This window comes from Pungitius pungitius, chromosome 19, assembly GCF_949316345.1.
Source record: "Pungitius pungitius chromosome 19, fPunPun2.1, whole genome shotgun sequence".
Taxonomy (NCBI): Eukaryota; Metazoa; Chordata; class Actinopteri; order Perciformes; family Gasterosteidae; genus Pungitius; species Pungitius pungitius.
Window position 1 is genome coordinate 131,045 of NC_084918.1, and position 18,667 is coordinate 149,711.

Below are 18,667 nucleotides of genomic sequence, written 5' to 3' on the forward strand. Positions count from 1 at the left end.
TAATGTAACTAACCGTAACCAGCCCGAAATTACCCTGTAACTAACCTAAAACGTATAACTGACCCGTAACTGAACCTGTAATTAACCACCAGCTAACCAGAATGTAACAAACCTCTTGTGTGTGTGTGTCTGTGTGTGTGTGTGTGTGTGTGTGTGTGATTGACACATCAGATGTTAATCCCTTGTTAATCCTTGGTGTTAGCACTAGCCTCTGATTAGCGCCGCCTGCTGATGGTTAATTAACTGAATCCCCAGTTACGGCTGTTGACATGACGACAGTTACCGTGGTAACTGCCCTCCACCCCCCCCAAAGCCCAATGTTTGTTTAATATCCACGTGTAAACATTCAAGGGACAATAACGAAGTCTGATTACTTCTATGTCATGTAATCAAAGGTTTAAAGGTAATTCTCTTTTATTAAAGATAATTATGCGCGAAATAACAAAATGGATAATTAGAAGTTAATATGTTTAATATGATACACAGATTGTACATATGATGTGTGTAGTATTCGTGTGTGTTTGTGTTACCTGACAGGAGCTCCTCTGCTCTGAGCCGGTTTCAGTAGAATTGTCACGGAGGAGTCGGTTTGATTCAGAGGAGACTCGTGATCATAGGCCGGCATCAGAGGAGCTGAGGAGGAGGAGGACAATGAGGAGGAAGGAATAGGAAGGGGTTGGGGGAGAAGAGGAGGAATAGGAGGAGTAAGAGGAGAAGGAGGTGTCATGCTAGATTTTTAATCCTTTTCTCAGAACCATGTAGAATATTCATGTTTTGTCCTTGTGGCTTGGAGCAGACTCTAATATGAGACATTGATTAGGGCTCCTAGTGGGACGTCCTGAGGGACTCACCTGAGATCTTTGTAGTGAACTGAGTGCTGACCGGAGGCCCGAAGCCTTTGACGGTGGAAGCTCTTATTTTGAAGGAGTAGGTGGAGCCTGGGTAGAGCCCACTGAACACGTGGCTCGTATCATTGGCCGGTTTGAACACCATGCCGCTCTGATTGGACAAGTCAAACTCTGTGTCGAAGGAGCTCAAGGCATTGTAGGAGACCTGAGGAGAACCACGACGTATTTATTATGAACGTAAAGGGACAGACAGAGAGGACAGATGGAGAGGACAGATGCTGAGGGGACAGATGGAGAGGACAGATGTGGATGGGACAGATGGAGAGGACAGATGCTGAGGGGACAGACAGAGAGGACAGATGTGGATGGGACAGATGGAGAGGACAGATGTGGATGGGACAGATGGAGAGGACAGATGTGGATGGGACAGATGGAGAGGACAGATGCTGAGGGGACAGACAGAGAGGACAGATGTGGATGGGACAGATGGAGAGGACAGATGTGGATGGGACAGATGGAGAGGACAGATGTTGAGGGGAAATGTTGTGGTGTACCTCATACTGCCGGATGAGGCCGAAGGTCTGCAGTGGTTCTCTCCAGCTGAGACTGATCTGCTGCTCGTAGCTGCTGCCGAGGACGGAGTCCAGCGGGACGGCTCCAGGCACTGAGACCGAGACATTTGGTTTATTTGACTTTCACTCTTTGACGAGTTAGAAAACAGAGACTTTAAAGTTGTCTTTCGTACCGTCCTCGTCCGTCAGCACCAGCAGCTCCTCGCTCTCCTTGCGTCCCTCTGGGTTGCTGAGGACGAGTCTCAGGCTGATGTTGGTAAAGGGAGGGACGCTTCGTACAATGTGCTGCGGGACGGAGCTCAGGGTGTCGTACACCACCTCCTCCTTCACTGACTCGCTGCAGGACCACAGGACGGGTTTAGGGTCATTATTGTCTTTACCTGGTGTCCTCCACCTTTCCTTCAATGTCTGTACTTCTCTTTAGAAGAAGTACGCCTCCCCCTGTATCCCCCTCTCTGTCCCGGTTTCTACCTGTCTGCCCCTCCTTGACGGTACCTGGTGTCCTCCCCCTGTCTGTCCCTCCTTGTCTGTACCCGTGTCCTCCCTCTGCCCCCATGTCTGTCCCGGGGTGTACCTGCTGGCGGTCCCTGCTGGTCCGTAGTGGTACAGCACCGTCAGGTTGTAGCTGTGGCAGCGGGTCACGTTGTAACCGAACGGTTCCCATCGGAGCGTCAGCTGTTTGGACTGAATGTCCCCAACCTCCAGACGCCGGGGGCCGTGCATCGGATCTGGAGACACAAGGAACCTCCATCATCTACGTGTGATGACATCATCCGAGGCTCTGAAATCATCCTGTGAGTCTCCGTCTCTTTAAGTCCAGAGTCCAGAGTCTAGAGTCCAGTCCCCAGGCATGTGATGGATAGGGTCATGTGATGGATAGGGTCATGTGATCTACAGGGTCATGTGATCTACAGGTGCGACAGATGAAGTGAGGAAAATAAGTTGAACTGACCAGAGACACAAAGACAGAAGAGATTAAAGGAACAGTCACACACACACACACACACACACACACTCTGTCTTTGTTGTGGCCAATCTAAGTGCTGTACATCAAGATGGCAGACAGCGATCCACTCAGAGAGAGAATGATAGATGAGAGCAGGAAGGAGCAATTTCTCCTCTTACACCTGTGTGTGTGTGTGTGTGTTTCATGGGTTTTTCTTCAGCCAATGAACAATACCTTTCTTTTTCTTTGTCGGGTTTCATGTTTGTCAGCGTGTGTTTGATTTTGGCTGAAAAGAAACTTCTCTCTTCCTGTTATTGAGCTAAACACACACGCACACATTGACGCACACACACACACTGAGGTTTCAGCAGGATACAATGAGGCCACTTTTTCTCCACCTCGATTGTTGGATGACGTTGAGCTAAATGGAAGAAACACACACACACTGAGACCTCCCTGCAGTGACAATGGGGTCGTGGGTCAAGAGGAGGGGGCAGGGGACTGAGGTGGATTCTATTACCCATAATTCCTGAGGGGAGAGAATCCTATCACATAAAATCCTACCACTCTCCCAATGTATTTGTGCAAGTGTGTGTGTCTGAGTCTGTGTGTCTGTGGTTGCCATGGTTTCATCCCATCATTTTTCACATGACATTTAAATCAGACCCCGACATAGCGCTGACGATGTCATCAGGTATTTTCCAACAAAACGTTATAAAAGTACAGATAAGAACCTTGAGGAACTACTCAAGGTCAACCTCGTTTTTGGTGTAGTGATGAAGATGAAGCTAAGGAGGAAGCAGAGAGAGGAGGACTATCTCTGGATATTATAAGTACGGTGGTTTCTTAGATGGAGACGATCAACTAAGGTTCTCAATGTAGCATTAGCGTTAGCTCGTAGGTCATCAGTGGGATGCTAGCGTTCGCTCATTAGTTGTCAATGGAATGCTAGCATTAGCGTTAGCTCGTAGGTTATCAGTGGGATGCTAGCATTAGCGTTAGCTCGTAGGTCATCAGTGGGATGCTAGCGTTCGCTCATTAGTTGTCAATGGAATGCTAGCATTAGCATTAGCTCGTAGGTCATCAGTGGGATGCTAGCGTTCGCTAATTAGTTGTCAATGGAATGCTAGCATTAGCTCGTAGGTCATCAGTGGGATGCTAGCGTTCGCTCATTAGTTGTCAATGGAATGCTAGCATTAGCATTAGCTTGTAGGTCAGCAGTGGGATGCTAGCATTAGCTCAGTGGTTGTCAGTGGAATGCTAGCATTAGCATTAGTTCACCGAAACAGAGAAAAATTAATAAACATGTAAACCGCAGGAGGAGAAGCAAAATGTTTTTAGGGAGAGCAGAGCGTGAAGATCTGAGGTGAAAAGAGAAAAAAGAGTGAAATATTGATATGCTATTTTTTAAAAGCCTTGACAAACACCACACACACTTTAATGGATGTTAACAGACACACACTCACAGAAATGTGTTTTTATCTTTTATGACCATTGCTGACCTCACTGAGAGAGAAACTCTCTTCATTAATATTTACTGAGAAGAGTCTCAGAAATATAAAGTCATCTTACTTTTATTCTGTGCGTTATCATGCTTTCTGTAATAATGATGGATCACAGATCAATAACTAATAACTAATTAATCACACATTTAGAAATTTGTTAAGACATTAAACGTCTTTAAATGTAACATTATCATTCTTTCTTTAGTATAAATGTGACTTTGATGACAGAATGTTAGATGATGTGACTTTCTGTTTATCTGCCACCACGCAGAGTCGCCTCACTAAGCTCTAAGTCTTAAAGCTTGTTTGATGGACACAATGATTCATTATTAAACATGAACACACCCCCACCCCCCCCCCCCCCCACACACACACACACACCCAACAGAAACTGGTTCATAATTTATGGGAAGTAAAATGAATAAATAAAAGTGAGTTGGAGACAAATTATCAGAGCGAACATCATAACACTGTGTGTGTGTGTGTGTGTGTGTGTGTGTGTGACACTGGGCTCTGCTTGGCTTGGCTGTCAATCACACACACATAGGACTTCCCTTCTTCATGTTTCCTGCTGTTGATCCCAGAGGAGCGTTTGTTTTAATCTGCTGACAGTCCCAGCGGGCGGAGGTTACAACAAAGGAGCAATCTCACTGACACACTTATTCTGTTTTCTTTTATGGATCCCGATGAATTCACCTGGAGCATCATTACATTACATGTCATTCCATGACACCAGAACCACATCAGGGACCGTTAGAACCACATAAAGGACTAACAGACTCTCATCAAGGAGCACTAGAACCACATTAAGGACCACCAGAATCTAATTAAGAATCACTAAAACGTTTTGACCTTTGGACCACAATAACCACATCAACATCTCTGGAAGCTCCTAAAGCACGTTGAGAAACCTCATATATGACCTCCCCCCCAAAAGAACCCCCTGTCCCTCCTTTCTGGGGGCCGTAGGTCATGAGAACCGGTAACGGTCGCTGTAGGATCAGTGGAAGCTTCGCGAATGGCAATTCATGTTCAGTGTGGACGGAGAAGTGCGGATCTCCTCTCTGACTGCTGAGGACAGGAAGTGCAGAGCAACACGTCTCCAAAAACACAGGGAAAGTCGCTTGTTGACAAAAGATGTCGCAGAGAGGCTTTGGAACGCACTCATTTGGAGAGAAAGGATGAAAGGTTGAAGGAAATGAAGATTCTGTAGAGATCTCAGTGCTGATTGGCCGAGGCTCATAACATCGCATCAAAGAAGTTTTAAAACACCACCTTTTCTCCTCGTGCAATCTCAGAAATGCTGGCGGGCAGGTTGACCCCAATAAAACTCTTCAGAGCTTCACCATTCATGTGGATGACCTACTTGGATTTCAAAACCACAAATTCCACTGAAAAGCGAGTTTGCAGGAAGGTAAACTTCATAATTCCTTGTATCAATTAACGGCGAGAGGTTAATTGATACTCAACATTGATCATATTTTAAATGACAACAAATGTGTATCATAACAACATTTTTTTGTTGTTATGTTGTTTTGTTTTTTGGTTTGTTATTATTGTATTTAATATACGGTTATTTTAATTTTAGGATTTAATATTAGGATTGTGTTTGAGCTTTTTTGAAATGCTTGTTGTCTTAAAGGTTTGACTCCCTGTAAATGGAGTCGGTGTGTGGTATGCAGCCTTGGGGGGGGGGGGGGGGGTGTGGTTGGAGGTCTCTGGAGATGAGGGGTGGTGTAGCTGTGTTTCCATGACAACTGAGGGGGGTCAGCACCCTGAGAGGTGCTGAAGTCATGTTGCAGCAGGTCTAACAGGAGACGTGTGGAGACCTGACACAGTTCTGTCCTTTAAGAGCAGACCTGGGATCTGTAGCATTACACAAATCAATTAAAATTACAATTTACAGTGCAGCTCGAATCATCTCATTAAAGTAGAAATAATAATATTAATAATACCCCTAACCCTGTGTTAAGGCAGAGTTGAAACATAATGTTTAAGAAGATATAAACTGTAATCAGGTTTTAATGTCAAAATGCATTAGATTTGTTTATCTTTTTAACATTGTGTTAGGGTCATTCTTTCTATTGTTTGTTTGCTATTTGCTTAAAAACTGTGTCCCGTGGTTTTCTGTATGTTGTAAACTTGACAAAACCATGATGTACAAATGATATATATCAAATTATAACAGACATCTGTATCCTTGATTATGAATAAATCTTTTAAAGCTCCTTTAAATACAACAGTTAATTGTGAAGAAGTGAAAACTGCAGCAGCAGTCAGATTGTTGCACCTGTGTAATTAGCAAAATGTCCTAATCAAATGCTGTTTGTTTGCACCCACGGGGAACACACACACACACACACACAGCATTACATGTGTGTGTGTTCAGTCAGGAGATGAATGAGATAAACAGCTAGCATGCCACGCTGATGTGTACACTGCAGCCATTAGGAGATAATGAGCGCAGCGCTAACGAGTCGTAGCCCGACTCCCAGCTTTAATGAATTTAAGATTAGCCATTAGCCACCTGATGAGCTCAGCACTAAGGCGGGCTAGCACAGCATGCTACGCTAACAACCCCGCCATTAATGACCTCAGTGTGGGTGTAGCCGAGCCAGTTAACTGCTAGCATTCATCACCGCGGAGAGAGCTCACAACATGTGACCTGACTCACCTGCACACTTGGTCCTGGCTCGGAGGGTTGGTCCAGGACCGCCGGTGCCTCCCTCCAGAGGCCTGGTCAGCAGCACACTTATCTCGTACTGCGTGTCGGGGTCCAGGTGTCCAATCTTATGAGTGGGCTTATCGACGGGCGTGGTGTCGATCAGCATGCCCGACATCGTCCGGTACTCCACCTGAGAGACAGATGTGTGATGATGATCCACCAGAGACCCCTAGAAAAGATCTCTAAAGCTCAAGGAACATTCAACCTCATTCCAGACCAAGAGATGCCACAGACCTTTTGGAACATACCATGATATCTTTACCAGATCAACATCTCATCAATAGTCACCTCTCTCTCAACGATCGGCCCGTCTCCATTGATCGAGTTGGCGTTAAGTTGGATCCACAGATAGGTGGCACCCACCGCCGTCAGCTGGGGAGGGGCGATCGGTACTGGGGGCTCTAAAAGGCAGACAGGACCAGGATCAGTTCTCTGTCTTTCTCTCACACACACAAACATACACACACTGACACACACTGACCCAGCTGATCTCTTATCGAAGCAGGAAGACGTTAACAAGTTCATTGATATTAGTGACCTTCGGCGAATTGCAGCAAAACTGGATTCCATTACCCAGAAGCCCTTGTGGTTATGCTCTCCATCCACCTGACCCACTTCACCAGACACACACGCGCACACAGGTGTGTAACAATGCATGTTTATGGTCTGATGCTCAGGTTGATGCTCACCTGTGTGTGTGTCTCATATGCACAGCACACAGTTTGAGTGACAGTTCAATCAGGGGTTTAGCCGCTGGGGATTGTAGGATATGTGTCGGGTCACGTGACCGAGAAACACCTTCTCACTTGTCACTGTGTGTGTGTTTGCAGAGAAATCAGACAAGCTATCGATCTGACCATCTCTGACGCACACACATAACACACACAAACATACACAAAACACCGACCATATGAGATAGAAATGAGGAACCCTATGAAATGGGAGCAAACATGAGGAACATGAGGAACCATATTATGTACAAATGATAAATTATAGAAGGTACATTTGAGGAACCACATGGTGTACATATGAGGAACTAAACGGGTGCATATGGGGAACCACATGAGGAACCATATGATGTACATGAAGAACTACATAAGGTACACATGAGGAACCACATGAGGAACCAAACTAGGTACATATGAGGAACACATCTGCCAACACAACGAACAAAAGTGAAATATAAAAGACACCAAAGGCATTGGAGCTCACATTTTTCAAAAACTTGAACTATGATTAGAAGAAAGCCGTTGGAGGTATGCGTATCCCCTTTCGGCTCAATAAAGTCAAGACTTTTTCATACATTTTAAGCTTCAAATCATGTTTCTATGTTGAAGTATAGCTTTAATAAAAGTGTTCCCCCGTATAACCACAATCATTTCAAATAATAATTTGACAATCTGCTGCTTGATCTGAAGAAGAGAGAGAGAGAGAGAAGACAAGAGAGGGGACAGAGAAGGAGAGCGCGGGACATGGAGAGAGAGAGACATTAAGAGAGAGAGAGAGAGAGAGAGAGATGAGTAGGGGCTGGCTCAGGTTCCCCTTGAACCAGTCCATAGACATGCTACCTTGCTAGCTAGTTAGGTCTTAAAAATTAAAACAAGAGAAAATAATATGAATATTAAAAATGACATTTCAACAATCAGACAACCACACTCACCTTTGACTGTGAGGTCAGCGTAGGAGGATACGGCAATGCCTTTCTCTGATTGGGCGATGCAGCGATAGCGTCCAGAGTCGCCTTTAGTTGTGTTCTCCACGTCGAAGCTCGCCACGTAACGCCGAGAGTTTACCGGTTTCGTTTCCCTGACAACCGCCTGGCGACCGCCCATCCCCTAAAAACAAAAAATGATGTACATTTACATGCTTCATTTAGCTGAGGCTTTTGTCGAAAGTGATATCAGGAATATTACCCGTACTGTCACACCACCACAAAAGAGCTCGTCACTCGGGCTGCGAGGTACACCGCTTCAAACGGTACAGCGCTATGAGATCTCCGTACGGTGTGGTTGTCACATAGCGCTCACACCGTGTTACACCACTAACAACTGAAGTTGCTCTTTGGCAGGCGGCAGGTTTACTACATGAAAACACGGAAAAGAGGAGGAACAACCAGAGATGCACCAACACAACTTGTGCCCCAGAGAGGAGCCGAGTCTGTTTGGAGGGGTTTTAGTTTTGATAAATCTAACGTAAGTTAGATCAGAAAAGGATTTATTGCAAAGTCTGTCGAGCAGCCAAAACAAGCTAGCACGCTAACGAGCTAACAAGGCAGCACGCTAACGAGCTAACAAGCTAGCACGCTAACGAGCTAACTCGCCGGCCAGTTGTGAGCAAGTTGGCCAACAGCTGTTTGTGGAGCTAGGGTCGTTTTTGGGGTCAATGAATAAATGCGTTTACTCAAAAGGAAATACCTTAATATTCCGGGATAGTCAGAATCTTACAAAACGCCCAGCCCTAATATCTAGTCCAGGTATAATGGATAGTGACACAGAGTGTGCAAACTACTGTTGAATGTCATTGAAGTATTGACAGTTTCTAATACCTATTGATCAGTATGGGTGGTTATTGATGAGTTATTACCTGGAGGTGGAGCAGCAGGTGGCTTTGAGGTCTCCCGTTGACGGTGCAGTGAAACGCCGCCGTCTGTCTGGCGTTTACCTCCACGCCTTTAATGTGCAGGAAGTGTGGGGTGCTCACTGAGGACACACAAACACACTCAACAGGGGTCAAAGGTTACACACTGATGACCTCATCCCCCTACTGATATCACTGTGGCATCGCCTAACCCTTTTCTGCAAAAAGCTGACGGATCCGAATTGGTGGATGGATTGTGGAGGATGAACTCTGTTTCAGTAGGTGTGTTTTTCTGAGTGTATGACAACACGTGTGTATCTTTTCAACCCCTTTTTTATTCCTCCACATCATTGGACAGTGTTGGGGTAAAAACCTCCCGTGGGTAATTTCTGGTCAAAGATGTTTACTCTAGATTCAACACACAAAACACAGACACACATCCAGTGTGTGTGTTTTCTGCATTCTGAATTTGTTGTTCAAATAACAAAGCAACATGAAATATGCGAGTCTACAGACTTGCTGGTAGACGGATGGATCAAAGTCCATGCTAATCAATTTATATTTTAATGAGCTCCCCTGTCTCTATGCTCACACACAAACACAGACACACACTAACTCTCTGACCTTGATTTTACGATGCCAGCTGAACTTTAAACATCGTTATCCAATTAGAAGCCAAACTTCGTTAACTAATTAGGAGAGGGTTCTATAAAGGGGATGAGTGTACTTACTGCACTGGTGTCCCTGCAGCACGATGTCCTTGATGGCCAGAACCCCTTTGCGACCAGTGCTGACCGCCTCGAACACCACCTGCCACACAGAGCACCATCAGCACTGTGACACCAGCAGTGGTAGTAGTACTAGAGACAGCACTAGCAGCAGAGTACCATGAATAGTACTAGTTGAGACAGTGTTAGAATAAGCGTTAACAGTAGAAGTAGCAAAAGTAAGAAGTAAAAAGAAGAATGTGGATGTGTTAAAATCATACACACTTCTTGTGTTAGTACTAATTCAACACATGTCGTGTTGTGAGAGTGTACCAGAAACCGTAGTAACATCTATGTATAAATATGTATACTGAATTAGTTTAAGATACTTAGGACTCTGAACTCCCAAATGTTCTTGATACAGAACTCTGTTTGTGCGTGTCTGTGTGTGTGTCTCTGTGTGTGTGTGTAAGGGAGTGTGTGCATTCCACAGTAATATCACCACGGAAACCTGGGGCACACACTTCTTGTTGCCGCCCAGAAACAGGAAGTCCTCCTCCTTCCGAATCCTCTTCCCTTCATTCTTCTTCTCTCCTTCCTGCTCTTTCTGCCAGGGCTCACTTCCTGTTTCACTGCTCAGCTGTTTGAGTCTTTTCTCTCTCGTTAACTCTGTCACTCTAACGAGGTGGCAGTTGTTGCCGTGGCAGTGCGTCTAATTACTGATGCCTGCTGTGATGATGGGAGGGGTGTAATTGCAGCCTGTTTACAACACAGTTGTATTGTTTGTGAGTGTGTGTGTGTATGTGTGTGTGTGTGTGAGTGAGTGAGTGTGTGTGTATGCAGCGGTAGGGGGTGTCACACACACACACAATATATTGACTAATTCTCCTAAAACTGTGCAATTATTTGTAAATTGAGGCCAAAAACTGATCAGTCTAAAGAAGCTTTACAACAGGTCAGCCAGGTGTGTGTTACCTGGTAGTAATTGGGCCAGAAGGTGGACACTGCTAGCTCCACCCCTTTCCAGATGTGGTAGACAGGGCCTGATGAGTTGAACACAGGAACTCCGAGGGGACTATTATTCTCTGCAGGAAACACGAACACTGTGAGCTGAAACAAACACACCCGAGAGCTCCGCCTCCACACAGACACAGAGCTCCGCCTCCACACAAACACACCCGAGAGCTCCGCCTCCACACAAACACACCCGAGAGCTCCGCCTCCACACAGACACAGAGCTCCGCCTCCACACAGACACAGAGCTCCGCCTCCACACAAACACAGAGCTCCGCCTCCACACAGACACAGAGCTCCGCCTCCACACAAACGCACCAAGAGTATTATGAGGTATATACAGTATGTTGCTGTGCTGTAGTACCACGATGCAGTATATGTATAGGACCGTAGTATTACAACACAGTATTTGTACCATTGATGTAGACGTTGTAGTGTTACAGTACAGTAGTACAATAGTAAAGTACTCAGTATTTTTAACTTTGATGCCGAAAAATGTTACAGTTCTGTTGTATAATGAGACAGTATATATTGCAGTACCTCACTACCACAATGCAGTATTTGTACCTTTAATGTAGACGTTGAGGCTTGCGGGGGGGCTGCCCTCGCTTCCCCCTGCCTGGTAAAACAGGAAGCTGACGCAGTGCGTGTCATTCTCTTTGAGGGGGGGCAGCAGCAGGCGAGCGCGCTGACCTCCGTACCGACCCGACGTGTTCACAAACAGGAAGGAGGAGCCTGCACACAGGAAAATATTTCTTTCAAGTACACGATTAGTAATCATATATTTCAAAATAATAAAATGGGCTGATTTTTGAGTGTCTCTTTGGGTAATGTACTACTGAGACGTCAAAATAAAATCACAACTAATAAAAGATAAAATAACTAAACAACCGAAGACTTAGTTAATCATCAATAAAGATTTAAAACAAACTGTGTGTGTGTGTGTGTGTGTGTGTGTGTGTGTGTGTGTGTGTGTGTGTTTGTGTGTGTGTGAGAGCAAACTGCTCATTTTGTAGCCATTGAAACTATAGAACTGGAAGACTTCAGAATAAAAGCGTTCACTTTTCAGCTTTGCAACTCAAAGCCTAGTCTCTGTTTCTGGGTGTGAGTGTGTGTGTGAGTGCTCCCTCATTAGAGTGTGTTGGTGTCATGACTACAGCTGTCAATCAAGCAAGCTCTCTGGGTTCACTTTTCTTTAAAGTTTCTATGAAATTCAAATCAATACTGTGAGACACATACACGCACACACAAACACACACACACGCACACTGTGAGTCGGTGGGTTGAAGGGCGTCTCCATGACAACAGCAAAGTACTGGTTATACAGCTGTCAGTCACTCAGATGGTTAAAAGCTTCTCTCTTGGACATTTGAATGATTTTTGTGTGACTTTATTTGGGTATTATTTTGAAATTCAGGTTCCTCTCGGACCTTGACTTTAGTTTGAATTTTGTATAATTTGTGATATATGGCTCAATAAGACCACCTGATAGATTAGATCTGACATGATCCTCCAACAGCTGCTAACACGCTAACAGCAGTTATGAATAGGGTTAACATTACCATAGTTACTATAGTCATACAAGTTATCTATGTATATGCATTTGTAGTTATTTATTATATTGATATGATAGTTAATATAATAATTCTAATGTTTTGTGAGTGTGAGAAGAGTGTAGACACGTGTGCATGTGTGTACCTGTGGGTTTGTGTGCATGTGTTTTCTTAGCAAATCAATGGTCCTTGAGGAGAATCGATTAGAAAACCCATAGGAGGAGGAAGTATTTTAATGATTGTTTTTCCTCTACTTTATTTCTTCTATGAAGACACACATGTCTTTATGTGTTGTCCTGACCGATAGGTCATGTCGTGTGCGTTTGTATGAAAACATGTGTGAGTACCAGCTGTTTCCTTAAAAACAGAGGAATGCTGAGGAGCAAACTGGTTGTTGCTGACTTTTTTGTCCAAGTAATCTCTCTACTATTGAGACTCACTGTCCTCCAAAGCCTTCATGTCCACAGAGGACAAGCTACACAAAATATTTAAACGTAATTAACGTATGTTTGTTTACTTGCGGTAAGTTGACCGCTAGCTGCAGTCGGTTACATCGAGATGGAGAGAGCTTTATTTATTGGAAGTAAAATAAACAGAGTTGCAACCGTGCAGAGGAATTCCTCCACGTGTCAAACAGAAGGGGGGTGAGTGGAAAACGGACCACTTAAAGTACTGCTAGGCTAAGCTAGCTGCTAGGCTAAGCTAGCTGCTAGGCTATGTTAGCTACTATGCTAAGAAAAACAAACCTTCATTAACAACAACATTGTAACAACAACCCATTAATCGAGATTAATAATTTTTAAAATGTGCGATGAATTAGTTAATTTGTTAAAATCTATTGACAGCCCTAATCTATATACATATACATATACTGATACATACATATATTTATATTAATAGATGAACAATGGGGGCAGAGACGGTTTCCTCCTCAAACATGATGAACAAAGACCATCGTGTCCTGGCGTTTCTCTCTCTCGTTAACCTCCCGCCCTCCTCTCATATGTTGGCCAATCACGGATGACCCCTGCCATCTCTAAACCAATCACATATCATTGGCCCGCACACACACACACACACACACACACACACACACACACACACACACACACACACACACAGATGGTGGGGGGTAATTCTATTACCAGAGTTATATTGAAACGTGAGGAGAGGCAGCTGCGGCGCATTGAAAAGATTTACACAAATAACACACACATTTCCTGCCGCTGTATGTGTCTTTGTGTCTTTGTGTTTACTGCAGGGATTTCAGGATGTGACTGCAAGTTAAAAAATCTGAAAACCGGGACACTCTCAGTGTAAATTGATATATTTATTATATGATATATATATATATATATATATATATATATATATATATTACATGTTATTTATCTTATAACCCATAGCTTACATTTTGCATGGGGAGCAATTAGGGTTTAGGTGTCTTGCTCAGGGACACTTCGACATGGCACATGGAGCAGACGGGATTCGATCCGCCAACCTTGCAGCTCCCAGCACATCACACTACTCCATGCACCACCATCGCCATATATATGTAATCTTTATATATAACAGTTGTATATGATACTTTTTACTTTTTATATACTTTTTTACATGTCACCTCCTCTGTGCCCAAACCCTCACATGGACACAGGATCAAGTCCCCAAAACATGAAAACCCTTCAATGGGGAAAAAAGGGAGGAAACCCGAGTGAGACACAGAGGAGGATCCCTCTATATAGCTACTAAAGCTTCATATGATTAATAGGCCATTCATCTACATTCATTTTTATTATTAGTGTGTTAATCTGTATTTAGAATAATCTACAGTTGTATTGATTACAAATATATTCATATGCATTATTAGATAGTTAATCTAAATCTATATTAACTATTTGCCGTTTTTAATGAATATTCATAGAAATTATTAAACCTGTAATCTATATTTATAATAATTATTACGGCCAGGTTCTGGACTTTTTGTTTCCCTCCGCATCCGGTCTTTGTGCTAAACTAGGCTGAGGGCTAGCCCAGTATCTTTTTGTTGTGCTAAGCTATGCTAATAGTGTCCTTAGTATCTAGTCTTTGTGCTAAACTAGGCTGAGGGCTAGCCCAGTATCTTTTTGTTGTGCTAAGCTATGCTAATAGTGTCCTTAGTATCTAGTCTTTGTGCTAAACTAGGCTGACGGCTAGCCCAGTATCTTTTTGTTGTGCTAAGCTATGCTAATAGTGTCCTTAGTATCTAGTCTTTGTGCTAAACTAGGCTGACGGCTAGCCCAGTATCTCTTTGTTGTGCTAAGCTATGCTAATAGTGTCCTTAGTTTCTAGTCTTTGTGCTAAACTAGGCTGAGGGCTAGCTCAGTATCTCTTTGTTGTGCTAAGCTATGCTAATAGTGTCCTTAGTATCTAGTCGTTGTGCTAAACTAGGCTGACAGCTAGCCCAGTATCTCTTTGTTGTGCTAAGCTATGCTAATAGTGTCCTTAGTATCTAGTCTTTGTGCTAAACTAGGCTGACGGCTAGCCCAGTATATACTCGTTTAGGTAAGCTATGCTAAGAGTTTCCTCAGTGCTAAGTTAGGCTTTCCAGCTATTCATAAAAATGACGCTGTCGCCGGGTGAACGTTTATCGGCATTGTAAACATTGTTTTCTGCTGAAATTAAATAATGAGTTAAAGGGTCTCCAAGAAGAAAAACACCAAGAAGATTTAACAAAATGTCATAGTGTTGAGATTCAATAAACCGGCCAATAGGGAGCCAGTGTGTCACTGTGACCTCTCCTGCGATTGGCTGGATTTGAGTCACAGTCCAAATGAGGCTTTAATTGGTTTTGGCAGGACGCTGATAGTGGCTTCACACTGGACTCTCGTACAGGGACACACTTGTGTATATGTATACATACACACACATACACACACCCCTGGAACGTTCAAAGGCTGGATGAATCTCCTGCATGCCGACACGCTGATAAACCCTTTAACACACTAATTAACCCAGACACACAATACACAAAGAAATACACACACCGCTTTCTATTATTTATTTGCCAAACTTCAAACACAAACCAACGTGTTCACCTTTACGCGCTGTTTACCTGTTGGCTCGGTGGTCGCTGTGTGTGTGTGTGTGTGTGTGTTGTTGTTTACAAGATACACACAGAGAAAAGTAGGGTTTATTGACCTCCAGGTCTCTTTAACACAGAAAGGCATTGTGGGAGTTATCACACAACAGACACACCAAAGTGTGTGTGTGTGTGTGTGTGCTGTATTTATATTTGCCTTCAAGCTTTCCTGTGTGTGTGTGTGTGTGTAAGTGTGTGTGTGTGTGTTTACTGTGTACAGCTGGCAGTAAGCTGATAACAGCCATATTAGAAATATTAATATACCCTGAACCCCGAAGAGACACACACACACATACGCACACAAACACACACACCCACGCCTTCAGTGTGGGTGTGTGTGTTTGTGTTCCCTCTGGTCATCTGTGATTCGAGAGACTGAAACTGTGGCCTTTCATTGGCCAAAGCTGTGATTGACAGGCTTCCGGTTGTCCTGAGGAGACACAAAGAGCCACAAAACAAGAGGAGCAGGAGAGTTCAACAGGGAACACGTCCTGCAGTAGAACCTTCTCTTTACAGTGTGTGTGTGTGTGTGTGTGTGTGTGTTAAAGGGTATCAGAGAAGATTACTGTTGTTCACACTGACAGCAGCTACATGGTTCGGATTAGATTGAACTCGTGCTATTTATAAGAACATTAAATGGAGCCTGCAATCACTGTTCAATCGATGGCCCGCTGCTGTGTGTGTGTGTGGAGGTGTGTGTGTGTGTGTGTGTGTGTGTGTGTTAAGCCCGACTAGTGCAGAACTTTATTTAAAAGGGACTATTTTGAATGCAGGTTAGGGGTTTGTGAGTATTGTCTCAGTGTGGTGTGTTGGTACTAGTACATAGTACTAGTACATTAGTATGTGGTATTAGTACTTCTCTGCAGTAAATTGTCTGGTACTACAAGTAGTCTACAAGTGGTTCAGCATTGTGAGAGCAGAAATACTACGAATACTACGTCACGTGGAGAGATCAAGTATCAGCAGCTGCTCCTCCACGCGCTGATGTGGAGGGTTGGTTAGATTTAATGACCTGCATCGCCCTGCTCCACACATTGAGCCGGTAGAAATCGACCCGGAGGGGTGTGTGTGTGTGTGTGTGGGGGGGGGGGGGGGTGCTGATTGGGGGCAATTAGTCAAACACCTCCTCTTTTATTGAAAAGAAAGGAGGAAACAAACCTCCTCCTCTCCTCCCCCATACATCACGGTAAACAGGAGAGTAACCACCTCCTCTTACCCCCCCCCCCCCCACTCCCTGCGCCCCTCTCCTCCCCCCATATATTCCAGCAACTTCCTCCTCTCTTTCTCCCCTTCCTCCCCTCCTCTCTTCCTCCTCCCCCTCTCCTCTCCTCCCATCTTCCCCTCCTCTTCCCGTACATCACAGTAACTACCTCCTCTCTTCCTCTCCTTCCTCCCCTTCTCCACCTCTCCTCTCCCCCCCATACATCACAGTAAACAGGACAGTAACCACCTCCTCTCTGTGTGTCCTCGCTCAGCCTGTCTCTCACGTGATTGGCTCTGTGATTTAAGAGCGCTGTATTCTCATTCGTCAGCGGCCTAACCTCTGTGAGCTGGTGACGTGCACACACTCACACACCGCGTTACCTTGAGTGTCCATAACTCAGAGGAGCAGCAGCTCAATAGCAGATAACAGGAGCTGCAGCAGCTTCTCTCCTTCGTGGTGCCTTCAGGTACAAACAGTCAAAGGGACGCTGCTGCATTCAAGGACACGTTCTATGCTTCAGGAGAAGTTCTGCTCGATACCACCGTGGCTTTAATTTAGTGACACGTGTCGGGGGGCGGAGCCTCAGTGAAGGCAGACAGAGGGACAAACAGAGGGACAGACAGAGGGACAAACAGAGGGACAGACAGAGGGACAGACAGAGGGACAAACAGAGGGACAAACAGAGGGACAGACAGAGGGACAAACAGAGGGACAGACAGACAAGCAGGTACCTGCAGGGATCCAGGGGTTGCTGGCCGGTCTCTCTCTGGTGTCTCCTTGCTCCCAATCAAAATCGTCCTCTTTGGACTGGACCAGAGCGCAGTCTGGGCCCTGATCAGACAGACAGGCTGTAAGAGAGACAGACGGGTGGTCATGTTCTGGTCTGGGAGAGACAAATAGAGACAGAGATGGACAGAGACACACACAGAGAGAACATGATGCTTTCCCTCCTTTAGCTCTTTCACTGTTTCAGAGACAAAGATCCAGTTCACCAACATCTCCCAGAATCCTCCATGTTACCAGCATACACACACACACACACACACACACACACACACACACACACACACACACTGATGCTGCTTGTGTCTACTTATATTTTATGACATTGAGGGCTCAACGCCTCTGTGTGTGTGAGAGTGTGACATCTCAAAGAGTTGACATTAAATAGCTGGAAGGCTCATTTTCTTTATTTATAACAGACGGCACATTAAACAGGCACACACACACACACACACACACACATTAAACAGGCACGCACACACACACAAACACACATTAAACACACACAATCCCTCAAGACAGTGTTAGCTCATCAACAGATACGAGACACAATCTGTGTAATCTATATAACTAAACACACACACACACAGACAGACACACACACATCTATATACACAGAGATGTGCAGAGACAGAGATGTGTAGGGACAGACAGGTGCAGGGACAGAGATGTGTAGGGACAGACAGGTGCAGGGACAGAGATGTGTAGGGACAGACAGGTGCAGGGACAGAGATGTGTAGGGACAGACAGGTGCAGGGACAGAGATGTGTAGGGACAGACAGGTGCAGGGACAGAGATGTGTAGGGACAGACAGGTGCAGGGACAGAGATGTGTGGGGACAGACAGGTGCAGGGACAGAGATGTGCAGGGACAGAGATGTGTGGGGACAGACAGGTGCAGGGACAGAGATGTGTGGGGACAGACAGGTGCAGGGACAGAGATGTGTAGGGACAGACAGGTGCAGGGACAGAGATGTGTGGGGACAGACAGGTGCAGGGACAGAGATGTGCAGGGACAGAGATGTGTGGGGACAGACAGGTGCAGGGACAGAGATGTGTGGGGACAGACAGGTGCAGGGACAGAGATGTGTAGGGACAGAAAGGTGCAGGGACAGA

At 44.9% G+C, this 18,667-nt stretch overlaps 1 protein-coding gene across 3 annotated transcripts in view; it reads right to left on the reverse strand.

The window, feature by feature from the left end:
- The window catches only part of LOC119198384 (receptor-type tyrosine-protein phosphatase mu), an 86,735-nt gene that overhangs the window by 41,414 nt on the left and 26,654 nt on the right, over nucleotides 1-18,667 (reverse strand). For all 3 annotated transcript variants that reach the window (XM_037455468.2, XM_037455466.2, XM_037455464.2), the window contains exons 2-14: nucleotides 17,501-17,617; nucleotides 11,462-11,629; nucleotides 10,856-10,965; nucleotides 9,905-9,983; nucleotides 9,180-9,295; nucleotides 8,257-8,431; nucleotides 6,885-6,997; nucleotides 6,546-6,726; nucleotides 1,995-2,148; nucleotides 1,594-1,757; nucleotides 1,403-1,512; nucleotides 852-1,053; nucleotides 531-633 (exon numbers count right to left, since the gene is read on the reverse strand). In XM_037455468.2, coding sequence (XP_037311365.2) covers nucleotides 531-633; nucleotides 852-1,053; nucleotides 1,403-1,512; nucleotides 1,594-1,757; nucleotides 1,995-2,148; nucleotides 6,546-6,726; nucleotides 6,885-6,997; nucleotides 8,257-8,431; nucleotides 9,180-9,295; nucleotides 9,905-9,983; nucleotides 10,856-10,965; nucleotides 11,462-11,629; nucleotides 17,501-17,617 — 1,792 coding nt within the window. The remainder of the gene's footprint in view (nucleotides 1-530; nucleotides 634-851; nucleotides 1,054-1,402; nucleotides 1,513-1,593; nucleotides 1,758-1,994; nucleotides 2,149-6,545; nucleotides 6,727-6,884; nucleotides 6,998-8,256; nucleotides 8,432-9,179; nucleotides 9,296-9,904; nucleotides 9,984-10,855; nucleotides 10,966-11,461; nucleotides 11,630-17,500; nucleotides 17,618-18,667) is intronic.